The sequence below is a fragment of the Ambystoma mexicanum genome, chromosome 2p (genome assembly GCF_040938575.1).
Source record: "Ambystoma mexicanum isolate Mex_15411 chromosome 2p, UKY_AmexF1_1, whole genome shotgun sequence".
Taxonomy (NCBI): Eukaryota; Metazoa; Chordata; class Amphibia; order Caudata; family Ambystomatidae; genus Ambystoma; species Ambystoma mexicanum.
In genome coordinates this window covers 1024662333-1024681615 of record NC_090923.1, presented here as the reverse complement: position 1 = coordinate 1024681615, position 19283 = coordinate 1024662333, and the positions used below count along the sequence as shown (strand labels likewise).

Here is a 19283-nt window from a genome sequence, read left to right as displayed (position 1 = left end):
GTCACAATAATGATACCCAGAGAAAGAGAACCAGGTGTCAAGAGAGCCTCAGGAATAATCTCCCTGGTCACAGTAGTGATATCCAGAGAATCAAGAGTAAAGAGTGCATCGGGAGGAATCTCCCTCGTCATAGTTGTAATCCAAGGGTATTGCTCAATTTGATTGAAAAAATCGATCAAATGGTACATTTGACCGATTTTGGCCAGTACCACTCGATCCATTCTTAAAAATACAGAACATGTGGAGTGGGGGTTGCGGGGGTGTCCCCCTCTCCCCATGTTCAGCATGTTTGTGCACGGGGGGTTGCAGGGCGGTCACCTCCTTTATCGGCATTGGAGGCGGGGGACCCAAAAAAGGGACCATGCAGCGTCGGATCTGACCCGCGTTAGAGGAACGGATCTGGCGCTGCAGGGTGCAGGAGAAGCGTCGCCGGTGAGCAAACAGGTAAGTGGGGGAAGGGGGGGGCACAGGTGGAGGGGTTGGTGTAGGGCAAAATGTGTTTGTTTGGGTGAAGTAAAAAGCGATTCGCTGCGGAATGGTCTACTGTCCATTCCGCCGTGAATCATTTTACTATGGTCAAACCACCCAAATCCAATCCAAGTAAGATTAAAGCAGACACTAGGCAACAATGGTTATCTGGAGATAATCTTCATAATGTTATAGGACAGGGAAGAATTGCTGGAATTGTAAAGTAAGCTTTCTGAAGCCCTTGGGAAGAAGTGAAGACGTTTGAGGACTATTGCCAAAGAATATACCAAGACAACTCTCGAGGCTGTGCGAGGTGGGTCAGCTGAAGGGAGTGTGATGAATCTAGTGATATAGTCTAGAGGAAAGCTTCTCTTACATGCCCAGGGAAAGGCAGAAACTACCTGACTCTGACCCTGGGGCGGCTATCTGCAGGAGGACCACATAGGGGATAAAAAACTCCAGAGAGGCAGGAAAACGCTGAATCCAAGTAAACCTTCAGATGTTCTTCTTTAAAGAATAAACTTTTTAATTAAAGTTTTCCAATAACATAATACAACAATAAACCCCCCACCCGTCTCAGCTCATACCCCAATTACTAATCCCATTGCTCCCCCCTTGTATCCCTTAGCCCTGCCCAATGAGCCCTCCCTCCCTTCATATAGTCCATCTGGCGGGTGGGTCCATATAGTCCAGTTCCTGTATACTGCAAGAGAGTACCTAATGGGTGTAAGTTCCCATCATGTGCAGTTAAGGAACTTGACCATTTCTCCCTCCTCCCCTATCCTTCTACCCGCCTCTGGTCTCCCTGGTTCCTGCCTTTAGCCTCGCTCCCTTGTTGACACTCTTCTTCAGGTTGGAAGGTAGTCTGTGGAGGTTTGCAGATCATGCAATATGATGTTCCATGCCAGCCCTTTATTTTCGTTCTCGTCTTCCCTCCTCAGAGCCTAAACTATCTCCTGTTCTGCTGCCACCCATCACTCTGCGTCTGCCACCCAGTGCGCTAGAACTGGGCCTTTGTCCACGAAATTGTCAAACTCCTTCGTGTGAGGAGCAACAAAAGGGCAGCCATTCTCTTCCGACCCCCCCACCCGGCACTACTCCCAGCAGACATATTTTTGGTGTGCAGTCCATCTGACAGTCCAGTAATGCTTTAGCCTTTAACATTTCCACTTGCCAATACCCTGTGATCACTGAACATGTCCATATCATGTGCCAGAAGTTGTCCGCCTTTTGCCGCCACCTTGGGCATTGGTGCAAGTGTTCTGGGAGTATTAGATGCAGTTTTTGTTTTCATATATCTTGCACTGATTCCTCAAAGGTTATTCCCAGGTCCCAGTCCTCGTTTCCATTTCTTTCTTACACTCTGCCGAGGGAGGCTTCTGCTACCCGTTAGTGCCGAATACAGCCCTGAGATATCCTTCCCTGCATGTTCTGTGGTTAAGGTTGCCTGTAGGATAGGGGTTGTCGGGGTTCCTCCCGATTCCCCTTCCATTTAGTCCCCAGGGCCCTGGTCAGTCTAGCATAGTTCAGAAATTGCCCCACTGGTATATGGTGGTGATCCGCCCATGTGCAGAAGGGTAACAAGATTCCCCCTTCAAATAGATATCCTACTTGCGCATTTAGCATCGCCTATGTCTTTGATAATCCCAGCCACTTTAGAATTGGTTCTCAGTGGTGTCTCTGGGCTATATCCAGTCCCCAATTTAAGTTTGGTCTATGCCCTCTTCCAGGCCTGTCGGACTACTGAACTCACAGGACGTTTCCTCCTTGCTTGTCGTCCTCCATAGCGGCTCAAGTCCAGTGTGGTATTTTTTGTGTTTTACCATTTGTCGCCTGTCTATGCCACCCCCTCCCTCCCACTGAATAGCGTGTTGCAATTAAGCCGCCAAGAAGTATAGCTTATAATTTGGGAGCGCCAGCCCCCCCCTCTTCTATCCCTCTATGCAGCTTGGACAAGGGCAATTGTCCACAATTGTTTCCCGCCGCACAATAGGTCGGTTATACTGCTGTCCAGTGAGTAGATGAATGGTGGTCTGGCCATGTGGGATGTTTGTCCAAAAATAGAGCAACCTAGGGTGGATGATCATTTTGCATATTGCAATCTTGCCCATTAGGGACAGGTGTAGTTGGTTCCAAAATATTATCCCTTCCTCAATTCCTTCGAGTGCCCTCTCCACATTATACTGGAATGTCTCCTCCACTGAGTGATGAATTGGACCCCCCTGGTGTAGCACAATGATTCCAACTCCCAACGTAATCCCACCTCCGGGAGAACCAATTGTTTCACCAATTGGTAGCTACGTGTTATACAGTGGGTAGTCCAGCCGCTCCGATGTGCAACATCTCCCACAGCCTACTCGCTACGGGTCGGGACTGCTTCAATTGAGTGAGGCGGCTATCTTGGGTTGCATCTGTCACTTTTCTGCGCCACCTTCCTTCTGAGGTTTCGCCAGTGAGCCCCAGTCCCCACAGCAACCGCAGGGCAGCCTTCCCTGCTCCACACCTTCCGCTACACGGATCTGGCCGCCGATCCATCTGGTGTCACCAAAATTAGGATAAAAAGCAGGATTGCTACAGCGCGAACCTCGTGGACCAAGCTGCCCATCGGTCGCCTGCCGGCCACGCCCCCCCCTTCAGATCTTATTCTTAACGACACCCATGTACCTTTGCAACATACCTGTATTGCTTATTGCGACGCAGATAAAGAATTGTACGTTTTCTTGACCAACAACCTTACCCCCCACTCCCCTCTTAAGTACTGAGATGAGGAAGAGGGATGGAACAACGAGGATGACCAGAAGTGGTAAGCCAACGTAGCGTTCTAGTCTTTGGAAAGTATTAACTAATGGCGGGAAGTTTAAAACACACACATCTAAACAGAATTTGAGTGGGTGGCAGACTGCAGCAGGACGCAGCCTGTGTGGACGCTGTTTGGAATGCCGGAAGTGAGCACACTGAGGAAGGCAGTACAGAGACTGACGAGAACGGCCTGCAGAGAGACTGGGCCAGAAGAAGGTCACAGGTTTATTGCTATATGCAGCTGGAGCCGGCAGAAGCAAAGGAAGATAAAGCGGGAGCAAAACGGCTAACGAGTACCCACCCTCAGTCAGCTAATCGATGGAGAAGAAGGCGGAAGGACGCAAGGAACGTCAAAGCTGCCTGATGAGCCCAGAGAGAGCAAGTGGGTTACTGGAGCACTTCAGACCGAGTCTCGGTTATCATTAATAGCGCGAGAAAGCCCAATTGAAGTAATTGGATGAAATGATACAAATGCGAACAGTTTTAAGAAAGGGTCGGTGACCCAAATCTTGGAAAGAAAGACTGATACAAGTACAAACAGTATTAAGAAAGGCTTGTGACCCAATACGTGGAAAATTACATTGATACAATTACGACCAGTGTTAAGAAAGGGTCGCTGACCCAATATTGGAAAAGCCTTATTTCTTGTATGAAAGAAAGAAAGAGCGAGCAGAGAATGTAAAAGCCCTGGCAGGATTGTGAACCAGGCAAACAGTGAGTCTGACCCATGAACGGATATAAAAACCTGGCAGGAGAGTAAACCAGGAGCCTGCACCCAAGAAACCGAATTGTGATATCCTGGCAGGAGAGCAAACCAGGAGTAAGAAGATGAGTAAACCTGAAACCGTGGAACAGTGTTTTTTAATTGTGCAATTGATTCAAAACATTGCCCTTAGGATCATCCTAAAGGGCAATGTTTTGAATAAATTGCACAATTAAAAAACCCAAAATTTTACAATTTGGAGAACAAAAGACAGTGTTGGTCTTTCTTTTTCTCCTCCATGACAAGGGCGCGTGATACAAGTTAAAGTGATACTGAAACTTGTTACTGGGTTAGAGTTTCACTAGGTTCTTACTTGTCCATGAGTAGCTTAATGCCCTTCTAGAAAGTATACAAGTTAAGTTACTGCCTCTGAACAGTGGTCTAAAAAGTAACATTGGTTTGTAACTGTATCCATTTTTGATAGAAGAGTTGTACATGCTGTAAGATAGACTTGTATCAGTGTTGATCTAATTAAGTTGGTCAGAACTGAATTAACACTTATATTGGGACCAATAGGGTCTACTGCCCTTGTTTAACTTATTGTATTCTAAAAGTATACCTAACCTGGTTACACTACTTACTCCCCTAAGATTTATCTTGGCTTACTAGTATTTAAATGAACCCTTTATTTTTACAGTACATAGTGCATGTGTTTCTTTGGACCATATGTATGCTACAATTTCCTTTTACTGATCTACAGCCCTCTCTCCCTCCTAAAATACACCATGACTGCTCTGTCTACGCTACCAAATGTTCACAGTGGGTACAGCCTTATACTAAGAGTGGAGTTTTGTACTGCCTCAGATATGGTGTTATGAAGCCCTTAGTTGGACTTTCTAACAGATGTCCAGCCCTAAGATGAAAGCGCACAGGAATGCGTAAAGTTCACAAAGTTACAATACTTTTCGGAGACTGGAAAAAGTTAGAAGTGTTCTGAAGATGTGAGGAAGGATTCAAAAGTCCAGTAGGTATCTGTTATTGCTAACAAAACTGTTCCCAGCTTTCGGATGACTTTAGACAGCAAGTACTACCCAAACCAAATAATGACAAAATGCAGCCCAAAGATAAAAAAAACTCTTTGGATTAAATGAGGCCACTGGTAATTATCCTCACTACTCACTGCGCTTGCTTCGGTTTTGGACCAGAATTGGCAGGTCCGGACCTGGTCACCACAGGCGAGTTATCTCGCCTTCCTTTTGGTTCCCAGATGCCCATACGCTGCGGGTGCAGACCAGTCCAGGTGATCACAGGAACTGTGCACTTGGTTCCGCAGGAAGAATGCGAAAGACACTACTGCAGCACGGCTCAGGACACTGGAATTGATGTAGGAAACTACTCTTCGGCCGTCACCGTATTCAGCTATCGCGGTCTACCGCAGCCTTCTATCTCGCGACCCAAAAGTGCTGGGAAGCAAAGTGTTGGAACACCAGTTAAGGCCTTTTCGAAATCATTAGCCAAGCAGGTCCTCTCTGACAGCAGTATTTGGTTGCCAGGCCTTGTCAAGTGCTTTTAAGGAGCACCCTTCGTCTGCTCGGCTTGTTAGGATACTTGATTCCTTCAGATCTGCTGTAATGGTTGCAGGGCTCCTCTTCCTATCTAAAGTCAGGTGAGTGATCAGGCTCAGCCCTCCCATGGCAAGATCTGCGCCACACATGCACATATGCATAACAGAGTTTCTGGAGCCAGGTTGTGGATTAGGACCAGGCAGTCCCAACCCACTTCCTGGGTCCTCCAACACACGCCCTGCACTATCCTGTGAAACCTTTCTTTCCCTAGCAAGTGCATGACTGTACAAGGATTTTCCTGACCTGAAAGGGCAGGAAGATGGCCAAGGAACAAACGAAATCCCTCTGACACGGCCATTGTAGAACACTAGCCACAGTTGGTAGTCCAACAGGGAAAACGCAGTGAGGCTAACCCGAAATATAGTAAAAAGTACCAAAAACGAACTGCTGCCACCAGTTTGTCCTTTAGCACATTTTAGGTAACCAAAAAAATCCCTTGAGTGGAGTCTACCATCACACAAAAGAAACCCCATTGCAATGCATTGGAAGATGCATTGTCCAACTATAAAAGTTACCCAAATAGGCAGCAAAGTAAAAAGACTAAGGAAAACCTAGTTTCCCAACACTGACAGCCTGAAGGAATAGTCAGTTTCCTCAGAACATGTGAGCAAAAGGCCAGTGGGGGGAAGCTGAAGGCTTCACTGCACTGTAAAAAGTCAGGACAGAGTGTAAAACAAAAGCAAAATGTTTAGGGTACTTAACATATGGATGAAAAGTTGCTTCTAGAGAAAACTTTCCTCAGTGTACCCATCCTGCCACTATTTGGTTCGATTGTTCGTAGAGAAGAATATCCTATTTTGCTTTGGAACACTTAACCTCATAGTAGTTGACCCCAAACCCATCCTAACAAAGTTAAGTGAACCTCATGCATGATCTGTGTGTGTTCTGTTGATCCTTCGACATTTTGCATAGAAACGTTTCTTTAGTATTGAACATCATTTAATAGATTTGTTACTGCATGCACAAAGGTTTTCTGTGCTTTTCTAAAGCCGTTGACAGACCTGACTGTCATGAAAAACAACTTTATTGTTTAACACTTCGATCTATTCCCAAATTAAGGACCTACCTGAGTGCAATTTTTGCACCCAATCTGATAAACCTGCCAAGGATAATTTTGAGGTGTTTGCATATTTTAAATTGAAGCATTTTTGCTTATTCAAGTGATTGTGTGTGGTCAATAGATTGGCTTATATGCATAATTCATTAAACATGAAGGATGCCATTTTGTAAATATACCTGTGTAATGTCCTCCTATTTACATTGTTGTCCTACGAGCCACTACTGAGCGGTTATTCCTGTTGCTCAAGATGTATACAGCCTATCTCAGGTGGTAACCTGCCCCTGTTTGTGCTTTTCACCTTCAAATCTCATTCCGTTGATCACATTGCAGGTACTGGGGAAGTTTCATCCAGATGTGGCCAAGCAGCTGAATAATCTGGCACTCCTCTGCCAGAACCAGGGCAAGTACGAGGAGGTGGAGTATTACTACCGTCGGGCGCTCGAGATCTACCAGTCCAAGCTGGGACCTGAAGACCCCAATGTAGCCAAGACAAAGAATAACCTGGTAAGCGGGGACCGATGCTGTTGGGAGGGGACGCTACGATCTGTTATAGAAGGTTATTTGAAGTAGTGCAGGATAATGAGAATCTTAATCCAGAGACCAAGGGGAGGACTTCTAAGCAAGATGATCCAGGGGCTCCATAATGTAATGTCACAAGTCTGGGAATAGGGGAACTGCCAGCCTGGAGGAGCGCCTCTAATGCCAAGAATCAGGGAGCCAGAGGAATGTGAGAGTGTGTTGGGCTGGTAGAGGGTGCCATTGTTCTAGGACCCAGATGTCACCCATTGCTCTAGGGACTGCAGGGGAGTTGGAGACAGCTCTGTCTAGTCTTCAAACTGTGGGGCATGTCCCGGAGGAAGTCCAGTGGAGCGTAAGGCTTTTTAAAAAGGGAGGACAGTGGCTGCTCTTAATAGAAAATATAAGCAGTTCCAGCATTTGGTGGTGGGCCCCCCAAACAATATTTAATATTCAAGGGGAAGGTCAGCATAAAAAGGTGTGTATGCCACTGCTCTAGGTACTGGATGGCGGGCTCCATTAGCTTCAGAGACTGAAGTGTTGCCCACAGCTTTAGGTACTGCAGGGGGAGGGGATGCCATGGATCTACAGACTGGAGGCATAGCTCTGGGGACAAGATGGCGGGGCATGTCTCTGGGGACGGGTAATGATTCTGGGGACTGGTATGGGAGCCAGGAGTACTATGGGGTTGGAAAGGGATGCATCAGTAAACGGATTGGGGGGGCGGTCGGAGGGCTGTAAGCGGGACCAAGGGTTCTGGGAAGGGCTGAAAGGGGACACTGGGGGTTGTGGAGGCTGGTAGTCTTCTGTTGACCAACTCCATTAGTGGGATAGTTCTATGTGATTAAATCATTCTATTTTTAAACCTTTGTTGACTTTTTTTCCTGTTATGGGGGCGCCCTATACCCCTGCCCCACCACCCCCACCTCTGCCTACACACTCCAAGACATTTAATATTTTAAAAGTCACAAGAAGACTAATCTTTCCCTAAAACTGTAGATCTAAGCCCCACTCTAGAACAGAAACACGTAAAAGGGGGCTTGTCCGGACTTCTAAACATAAACACAGTTCTCGTTCCGGAATCCTACTTTAACCTAATCACTTTCCCTATCTCTGGTAACAAAATAAGACATCAAAGAAACTTTTGGGATCTACCCACTGAAAGGTATGGCTGCTGACATCTGACCCCCCAACCCTATCCTTCCTTCTCATTGGTCCTGGCCTATCTTTACAGTTCCAATCACCCAGTTTGGGTCATGCTGCAGTGCTGTCCTGGGACTCCAGCCCTGGCCTCTTTGGTGTCTCTTCTCAATCTAGGTGTCTCTCAGTCGTTCTCCCTTGAGGGAGACTCTTCTTTCCTGCTTTCCTCTCTGGGTCTTCTTAGTCTGTTCCCCACTCCAGGGAGGCTTTGTTCCTTCTCACTCCCTACTCTGACTCTTTCTGTCTTTTCTCCACTCTGGGGCTTTCCTCCTTCACAGTTCCCACTTCAAGTGTCTGCCTTTCTCTCTCCCACACTCTGGGATTTATTCCTTCTCTCCCCACTCTGGAATTGTCTTTCTCATTCCCCACTATGGCGTTTCTCTCTTTCTCGCTCCACGCTCTGGGGTTTCTTCTTTCGTTCCCCTCTGTGACCTGTCTCCTGCTCACTCCCTACTCCGGGATTGCTTCTTTCTTTCACCTCTCTGGGGTTTGCCTCTTTCTTGCTCCCCACTATGGGGTATTTTCCTTCTCTCCCCCATCTGACGGTTTTCTCTTTGTCACTCCCCTCTACTGGGTTTCTTCCTTCTCTCCTCACTCTGGGGCTTCATTCCTTCTGGTTCTCTTATTTCTTATTCTCCACTCTGGGGTTCTTTCGGTTTTGCCATATTCTGGGGCTCTTTTCTCTTTCTCGCCTTGCTGCCTGCCTGCTGTCCCACTGGAGCCGGGGCGTACCTGATTATTTTGGGCGGTGTTCCTTTGTAAGGCTGTAGAGTCTGCTTGGCCTTCCTCTTGCCGCTGAGAGGCTTACACGACTCGTAAACTGGACTCGGTGTCAGTCGTCTACCATTATTCTGTCCCGTTCGCTGGGTGCAGGTATGTGGCTTCTCGTTGTCACCACCGCTCATAGCTGCTAGTCAGCTGTGCCTTGCTGCAACTTGCCAGTGCTCACTGCTAGCCGGGACACTCTTTCTCTTTCTATCTCTCTCTTTCTCTCTCTCTCTTTCTCTCCCTCTTTCGCTTTCTTTCTCTCTTTCTCTTTTTATCTCTCTCTTTATCTCTCTTCATCTCTCTCCCCTTTCTCTCTCTCTCTCTCTCTCTCTTTCTCTCTCCTCCCCACACCTCCTCTGTGCACTTTGTCACAGTTAAACACTGTGGAATCCCCTAGTGGATCGGTTTACTCCTCTATATCGTTTACCATAGGGATTGGAAAAGGTCGGGTCAGAAGCTAAGTAGTCATTATTAAAGGGGTTTTAGGATTATCAGATAACCTAGCCCCTACATATCCCATAAAGGTGTTAGTGTCTGGGGGAAGAGATGGTCACTCCATGTGTGTGTGTGTGTGTATATATGTATATATGTATAAATATATATATATTTCTCTGAGGCTTGTGGATCTGCTTAGAATGACATGCTTTGTATAGGTTGATATCTAGTGGAAGCTGCAGAGTATTGCACATGACGTTTTTCGAAGTTCAAAAAGGGACGTTGACAGGGCGTGTCTGTAAACTACCCCTAGTGTGATGTACCATGTAACCATGATCTCTCATGCGTCGTGGTCCCTCAGATTTTCTTTCCGCCATCGTGGATAATTGTGTATTGCGGAGTCGCATAGCAAAAGCTACTTTGAATTTCATTCCATTTAATTTAAACTACCGCTTACCAATCTACGTTTCTTCTTGACGGCTGACCTTCGGAACCTTCTCTACACCTTCATTCCAACAGGCTTTGGCCTACACCTGGCTTCAGCCTACTAGTAGGGAGAGAGGGTGGGGACTGATCCTTTCTGTCTAGAGAATGCCTGCCCCCATCCCCAGCCCCTACTGCCTTTGTCTTGCTGCCTCTTTGTCCACATTTCATTATGGACCGCACTCCGTTTAAATTTTGCCCCAAGTGCAATCGGACATTCCCTTGGAAAGACGTATGTAACCACTGCCTTCCCCATGATCACTTGGAGTCCCGATTCGGTGCTCAAAGACATAACTGAGGGATCCTCCGGTTCCCACATGCCTGTCCCTAGCCTCGTAAAGCAGTCGTAGCTATGAAGAAGGCCTCTGGTGACGATGGCACACACGCCTACCCCTAAGCATACACCCCAGGGCCGTTCCTCGTTGGAACCGCTGAAGGAAGGCTGCATGCCAGTGGTAGGCGTATCTCGACCTTCCAATCCACTGCTGACAAAGCCTGCTGTGGTTCAGGCTTGTGGTGCCTCTGAAGGCTATGAAGAAGACCCTTCTTCTCTTTCATCGTCCCTTCACAAAAAGCGTCCAGAGGAAAGCCCAAAGGATACCCCCACGGCTGACTGTCCTAAGGTTGGCCCAGTTGAAACCCCCAGGAAAAACCCTGATGTGGTGGTGTTCCTCTCAGCAGATCCAGCTCTTACTGGGACATGGGACCTCATTATAAGCATGGCAGTCCGGGAGCTACGGTACCGGTAAGCATGCCGGTACTGTAGGTCCCGGACCCCCATACTACGAGCTGTGCTTGCGGGTGCCTGTCAGCCCGCCAGGTCTGGCCTGGCAGGCAGAGTGGGACCCGCGAGTGCAGCATGTCGGATGCACCGGCACCGTCAAGAACGGTGCCGGTGCATCCAACGTCTCCATTCCCATTGAGCCCTATGGGGCTCAAATGGGGACCGATAGGCGCTGGCACCCGGCAATGCAGAAATAACCGGGTCCGGCAATGTCGGAATTACCCAATAATTCCTCATTGACGGGTGCCGGTAAAACGCAACTCTGGCGCCAGCCGTGCCTGTTTTACAGGCACGGCTGCTGCCAGAGTTATAATGAGGCCCATGGACTCAAGCAAGATGTGAGGAAGCCATGTTGAAAATATCTTTCTTTGTGGATTTCATGAGCAGGGTTCCTACTCCACAAAATCTGTGGAACAACCTCCAGGACCCATGGAACCTACCTAGCCCCAAAGCCCTCTGTCACCCACGCCTAACCCTATTATCATGACTCGAGAGGCCTCTCGGGGGGGGGGGGGGCGTCTCAGCAGGGAGACTTACAGTTTGATCAAGTAGAACAGGACATTTGGGTCACTGATCAGGATGATCCTGATCAGGATCCTGGCGATACCTACCGACAAGACCAGGAGGATCAGGATATCACCATTATAGATCCAACTGACACCACAGTAGTGGAGAGTGGACATACTTCGCCCATAGCAGAGCAACTGCTATATTACGACCTGCTAAAAAAGGCAGCTCATCATTTTGACATACAAACTGATGAGACAACAGGTAGCTCTTATTGGGAAGGCACTCCTTTTTGGTAAAGCTATGGATGAACAGCTGAAGACTACCAAGAAGGAACATGTAATCATTAAGACACTGGGTCAGATTTCAAGCAGACCTTTGGAGTGTTTTAATACGTGCCGAAGTTTTCGTGTGCAGGGCTTCAGCAGATCTAACCGATCTGGCTCAGGAATATCCGGTACCTCCTTCTACAGCCCAGAGGGTCAATCATGCTACCAATGCCAGCAGATAGGGTTTCGCTGTGGAAAAGGGTGAGACAGGTTTTCAGCCTCTGGAGGTGCAGCAACCCCTGCCGCCAAATGACAGGCCAATTCACATTCCCTCCCATGCATTCTCGGTGAGAGGTTGCATAACACTCTTTGCCCAGCAATGGGGAGAATAACTTCAGACCACTGGGTACTCGACACAGTGGCCAAGGGATACTCCATAGAGTTCCTGGAGACACCCCGGCACCATCCACCTCCTCTGAACATTTCATGCTTCTGCAAGAAGAAATCAAACTTCTGCTTCAAAAGGGAGCAATCAAACTGGTGACATTTCTGGAAGAGAATTAAGGTATCTATTCAGTGCACTTCCTCGTTCCAAAGAAAGATCTAACAATGGGCCCAGTGCTGAACGTGTGCCCTTCGAACACGTATGTCAAGCACCAAAAATTCAGGCTGCCAACGTTGCAAGAGGTCATCCCACTACTGAAACTAGGGGACTACATGGTAACATTGGGCATGAAAGATGCATACTTTCATATTTCAATGTTGCCAGCCCACAAAAATACCTAAGATTCAAATTGGGAGACAAGCACTACCAATTCAAAGTGCTACTATTCGGCATTACATCAGCACACAAGGTGTTCACAAAGGTCCTAGCAGTGGTAGCCGCCCACTTGTAAAGGCAGTGCATTCCAGTGTACCCTTACATAGACTGGCTAATTACCAAAGACACACCCCAGAGGTGCCTACAAAACACCAAACAAATAATCAATCTGTTGTTCCAATTGGGCTTCTCCATAAACGAAAAAGAAATCCAGTCTAGTGCCCAGCCAAGTAAAGCAGTTTCTGAGGGCACTAATCAAAACGAACAGGCTAGTCTTCCCCTCCGAAGAGAGGGTTCAAACATGTTGTTTCAAACACCTCAGTATGTAGCTGGTCGTCAGGTGACCGTACAAAAGGCAGTGAGCTTGCTAGGAATGATGGTGTCCTGCATGTACCTGCTGACACACGCCAGGTTGCGCATATGTCCAATGCAAGAGTGGTTAGCGAAATAATGGTTGCAAGTAAGCCGGTTGTGTGACGATCTAGTGGTGGTTTTACATTTACATCCTCTGGTTCAATCGCTACAGGGGTGGACCAGAAGCAATCTGCTAAAGGGAAAGCCTTCCAACGCACTTGCGATCAAAGCCACAGACGTTTCAATGACAGGGTGGGGAGCTCACTTCCTCCATCACACTGCTCATGGGGCGTAGACACAGGCACTAACCAGAAAACTCACCAACCTTCTGGAACTGCTAGCAGTCCTCAAAGCACTTAAATCCTTCAGGACAGTTATCACGCAAAACAGTCCTAGTCCTCTCAGACAGCATGTTAGGCAAGATGTGGTGCAGTACCCTTTGGGTACACTACAACCTTGACCTCCTGGCAATAGGAACCCAACCTTTGGTGTAAGTCTGTACTACACAGGTTGGTAGTGTGGCTGAGCAGCCAGGCTTCTCTCAAGAGGGGTCAATGTGAGCAGTAGGGAAGTTAGAGATTCACAATAACAAGTATCCAAATAAACTCTTACACACACAGTTTCTTGATTAAACAATTGTTAATTTATTTAACAGTCAGTTTGAATAAGCCTTCTTCAGAAAGGGCAATATAATAGTAACACACAAATACACTCCAAAATACACACTCGTAGTTTCTCTTAATCATCAAGAACCCATTTGGGTTGGCACACAGACACCTCCTACAACCTCAGGAGACTTGCATAGCTAGAGCACTATGGACATTAATATATCACTGGTACATTTAGATCAATAATGAGATGTGTTTCAAAGTAAAGAGGTTTCAGAATAAAACAAGATCATACAAATATTCTGAAGCAGGTAAGTACTTTTGAACCCCTCCCCACCCCCAATGCAAAGTACGTTAACCCTTTCCTGGAAGGAAGATAGAAACACACAATCAGAGGAGAGGAGAGGAGAGGAGAGTCATTCAGGGAGCCAGGCCAGCCAATGCCAATTGGGCAAAGGTCAGTGAGCTAAAACCCTTCTTGCAGGTAAGTAAAAGTCTTGCACAATGTTTTAGAAGTCTTTGTAGAAAAAATAGAATCAAAGTAGGGCCACACACTGGGAGGCTTGTGAGGTGTAGAAGATGAAAGCAACTCTACAGGAGCAACCAAGACAGGTCTCAACTGAGAACAAGTAAGGCTACAAGATGAGAGTTAAGTTCTCTTAGACTGTACAGTACCTTTGGTTAAAAGAAATGGTTTCAGCTGGCTTCTGTTCCCGTGTGGCTTTACAGAGCCTTTTGTTCCTGGGCCTCAGTCGTGGGGACAATAGGGAGGACGTCTGGGGACTCCTGCAACGCAACGGTCGGGTCGGTGACAGCAAAGGGAAAACTTCAATTCAGTGGCACTTCAGCGCTTCAGCTCCTCGCGTCTGACAGCAAATAGCAACACTGTGGTTCTCGGATAACACTTCAGACTTTCCTTGCTTCTGGGGTCCAGCACTCTGTTGAGGTGGCTCAGGCTTGGTCAGTCCTGCATCAGGGAAGTCCGGGTCTGACGTAAAAGCAATCCACTCGGTTCCAGCAGCAGCAGCAGTGGAAGTACAGCTAGCTTTGAGAGGGTGTCCAAATGAGTTCACTTTGGAGTTGATTGGTCCCACCAACTCAAGGGGAGAAGTCGTCCTTGCAGTTCTCCTCTAGTTGAGGCGAATTCAGAGCTTCAGCACAGCAGCTGGTCTTCACCGGGCAAACCAACGGTCCACGAGTTGCAGCACGTGTCTCTTCCAAGTTCTTCTTCGGATTCCTTCGTCCAGTGGTCGACTCTGCCTTCCAAGCCAAAAAGCCTCGCCTTTTATGCAGGTTTCTCCCATTCATTCCACCCTAGCTGTCAACTGCACAGCAGAGTGGCTGTCCTTGCCGGACAGCCAGCTGACCAATCACCTCTCGGTGCATTCCTGTAACCAAGGGGATTAAGCACAGGGAGTTTCGGGCACCTACCTAACTTCCTGCCAGACATACTGGAGCCAGAGGCGGGCTTCAATCGTGAATCCTGCCAAAAGACAAAACGAACAAAGGGACCAAACCTGGTTTGGCTCGCAGAGTAAATATCAAGAAGGACCTTTCCAAGAAGAAATGGAAAAAAAGACGACTAGGGCCATTTTGACAAAATGGGAATCCACGGGTGCTTAACTGCAGCTGCGAACGCCGCCCGCGGTAAAACCCAATGGTAGTTAAGAGTAAACCACTGACACCAGCCATTAATTGTAGAAAGGGTAACATAAAATTGATACATGCGAAACTGGACAAAGGGGATGCTAAGTAACCCCTCCAGCACCCTTTTGTAAGATAGTGTGTGCTGGGTCTAGAAGGTTACAATACAAGTAAAGTCAATTTCACTTTACTGCTCTTGGAAACAGTAGTTTATCCAAGAGAAGTTATTTAAACCTTTGGGAAATCTGAAATACTTCCCTGTGTCACTGCACTGAAGGTGCTATGTGTCACAATGTATAAAGATGATGCCTATGGAGTTTGTCAGACCCCACAACCAAAAGAAAACAGTTTAATTTAGTAAAATACATGAGAGAGGAACTCACTCTCTCCAGGTTAAAAATTAAAAAGTCCTAGAGTTCAGCAAAAGTGCTGGGGGTCTCTAAGCTAGAGCGGAATTGGCACATTTCTGAGAATTTTCCCCTAACACAGTACCATAGTTCTGTTTTATATAAACAAAACATGGGGGGTGGGTTGGCACTCTCCGAATCTAGCCCAGAACATCTTCTGGCTGTGGGCACTACATAACAACATGTTTCTAGTAGCAACATTTTTCAGGGGATTTCAATTCTCTGGCAGACATGCTAAGCAGGAGTTGAATGTTACCTTCAGAGTTTGAGTGGCGACTAAACACAGACGTGCTAGACAAGGTCTTCTAGGGCTTCCCACAAATAGACCTCTTCGCAACCCTGGAGAATGCACAATGCCCAGATTACATGTCTAGGTTTCCCCCCAAAAGGCTCCAAGGGGAATGTACCCCTGATGAATTTGTCAGGGAGATTTGCATAAGCTTCCCCTCCCTCCCCCCTCCTCCCCTCCAACAACTCTTCTGAACAAAATAGTCCACAAGCTACACCTGCAACAATTAACAATGATCCTGACAGCTCCCATGTGGGCACAGCAAACCCCTTCAGATGATGTACATGTGTCCTTCCATGAAACTACCTTGCCCGAACAATCTGCTAACCCAGAATTAAGGGACAGCGTTTCACCCATGCCCTCAGATGCTGAATTTAGCAGCTTGGCTCCTGAGGTCATAGAATTTGGTCACATAAACCTAGAACGAAGGTGCATGGAAATACTCAAAGAAGCACATAAACTTAACATGTGACACTGCTACATTAAGAAATGGAAACGTTTTGTGTTATGGTGCAGGGCACAGGCTCTCAATCCAACTGACTGTTCACCGTCTAATATAGTCAACTAACTTGTTATATCTACTTGGCTCAGGATTAGTGTTAGGGAGAATTCTGTGTTTAGGCTGAATTTCCTAACCTAGTGAGTCCCCCAGCAGCTTTGCTGGATTTTTGGGGTTTATTTTTTTCTCCTGCCAAGAGTGAGACTCTTACCCTCACTCTTGGGCATGATTTGAGTGTGTTTCTTTGAATCTAGATGTGTTTAATGGGCTATGGGGTCTTTTACTCCATAGGGCTTCATGTGTTTTTGTGATGTGTGTTACAAAGCACCCTCAGTGCAGTGACACAGGGGTGTCATAGTGACCCCCCAGTATAGACTCCATACCCTGGGACTGACTACTGTCTCCCAGGGCATGTAAAGTCACCATTGACTTTACTAGTCTTAAATTCTGAACAGAACCAGTACAAACCATCATATTGTGGACGTACTGGCTGGGGCAATTCAATTGCCCCGGGGTCTGTTAGTCGAGGGGGCACATCTCCGTCCCCCCTGATCGAGTTTTGGCTGGTGGCAGTGGATACTACTTTTTATATTCAACCGCGAATATTTTCCTATGGGATTTCCCATTGTTTTAGGCTACTATCTTTATTTAATTATTTACGGTAGCCTCGAACATACCGCCGGTTTATTTAATTAATATTAATTCTCCGGTTGGTATTTTTTGCCAAAACTTGATTCTAAAATGGCGTTTGTGTTCTCTTCTGTGACTCCAACCCAAGTTGAGCCCTTTGTTCCACTTTTTGGCGGGCTTCTCCACAGAAGCCCTCCAAAGTGGTGCCACTCTGTCTGGGGTATTTAGGAAGAGTGGAGGGGGATTTAGGCACCCTGGACTGAGTTGCCTAGGCAACTCAAGTCACACTCTGTCCTGATTGGCCCACCACTTAGCATGTTTGAGTGACAGCTAGGCTGAGTGAATGGGGGTTTTCTGCATAGAAGCAGGGCTTTGGGGACTGGAACTTCAGAAGTCGCCACAGGACCTAAGAATCCGACGAGGGAGAAGCTGAGCCGACCTGCCACAATGCCACCACTGGTGGAGCCCTGCTGGACCGTCTCACCACTTTTCCCAACGACAGAGGAGATCTCCCGCCGGAGAGTCTTCTTCCTTTGACTGGTGGGGATAACCAGTTTCACCGTCTTTTCGCCTTCCCGATGTACCTCGTGGCCGCCTTGCCTGTGCCAAGCACCCCGGCAACCGGGATACCACGTTTTACCACGACCGCGAACAAAGGTACCACCTTTAACCGGAAAACTCTGCGGCTGGTTTCTTCCCTGGTAGTGCAATGATCTTCATCTTTCCTCCAAGTCGTGATCTTCTCTTCCCCTGGACGACGACACGACTTGCACCCACTGCCAGGAACAGCTGCCACCGCTGGAGGATCCTTCCCACTTAAGGTACCGTGTCCCGCCTGGCTTCCCTTGCTACCGACTGTACGGGGTAGATTTAGCCCCCGGCTTTCGAACCTGGGTTAGCCTGGGACACCCTGGCTAAACTTTCCTAAGCCTCTCTAAACTCTTTTTGAACCATCTGCAAGACTTTTTAAGCCTAGTGTAACTGTGTGATCTTGGGCGCATTTGTGCTCTGCTCTCTCTAAGAGTGGGCCCAGCCTTTGGACTTTGGCACACCAGTGACTTTTGCTATTCTGCCTTGCTAACAGTGTTCCTGAACCTTAGAGTGGTGTACCTTTTCCATATTCTGTCTTTTTCCCTCCCTTTCTCACAAACTTATTGGAGTGCCATCTAGTTAAGCGCTCACCTCTGTATGAAAATAAGTGGTGTTTTACTGTGACTTAACTGATAAGGAAAAAGGGGTGTATATATTACAATAGTAACTGTGTTTAGAATATTTTACAATAAGAGTGCTGGAGTGTTTCAAACAGTGTGTTTTTAAATAAATAATTATATACTTTGATACCAAAGCTCTGGTCAGTGTTTGCTTGTATTGGTGTGTCTGAGTGCCTATTGTGTATACTTTGCATACTGCCTAACTCTTCTTGAGGGAAGTCTGACTGCTCAGCCACAGCTACCAGGTAAATCTGGGTGGTACAGACTGCTACCAAGTGGGTTTACTGCTAACACCTGTAGTCCTAAATCTTTTGCAGTGTTCCCTAAGGGAACTGCACAGGTTTCTGCCTAACAATTAGTCTTTAACTCGCTCAACGTACACCTAGCGACTTTCTCTGCTTACACCATATCTTAAAGCAAGATTTGGTTTGTGGAATGTACCTGGAGTTAAAACCTTTATTGAGGGTGTTAAAGAACGTAATCCTCCAGTTTCCAATCCTACTCCCAGCTGGGACCTTAATATCATACTCACAAGGCTCATGGGTCCCCCCCCTTGATGAGCCAATGCACATGGCCGCTTAAAACATCTAACAGCCCTGAGACGAAAGGGCGAGGTGCTCCTGTTTGGCTGTAGTACGAGCTTGTGTTGAAACTGCTTGAAGCATCTTTTTTGGACTCTGCGAAATAGGCTCTTCTGCATTGTTTCCTAAACATTGAAGCACAGTGGAGTGAGGAATCCCTTCACTTTAAATCGGCACGAGTGGGCAGTGTGCTGTTGGAAGCGTCCTAGCACTAGCATCAGCTGTGCTTAAAACTACACCCACAAGCCCTGAGGCGAAAGGGCGAGGTGCTCCTGTTTGGTTGTTTGGCGGTTTGGGGAAGGGAGAGATCCTATTGGAGTTGTTGCGAGGACAAAAGCAACGCCCGCATCCAAAACTCGGTTGAAAAGAAAAGATCTGGTTTCGGAGACTGCATACCTGACACATGTTTATGGAATCAAGGTAAGCAAGCTAGCATTCTATTTTGCATTATCGCTTGCCATTAGAAACATCTTTTATTTTGATCAACTTTGCTGCCATCGCGGCAACTTGCATTAGTGAACTTGTCCGATTTTTGTGGATTCCACCCCCACAACGCCCTCTTCATAGACCAGTAGAGGTATTACGTATTCCTGAGAAGGAGTTGGGGTTGACTGTTTCTGCAC

The 19283-nt window shown here is 47.2% G+C and overlaps 1 protein-coding gene across 1 annotated transcript in view; it reads left to right on the top strand.

The window, feature by feature from the left end:
- KLC2 (kinesin light chain 2) overlaps positions 1 to 19283 on the top strand; it is an 854727-nt gene that overhangs the window by 163323 nt on the left and 672121 nt on the right. Inside the window, exon 8 of the mRNA XM_069644886.1 lies at positions 6986 to 7159. Within this exon, the coding sequence (XP_069500987.1) occupies positions 6986 to 7159 (174 nt within the window). The remainder of the gene's footprint in view (positions 1 to 6985; positions 7160 to 19283) is intronic.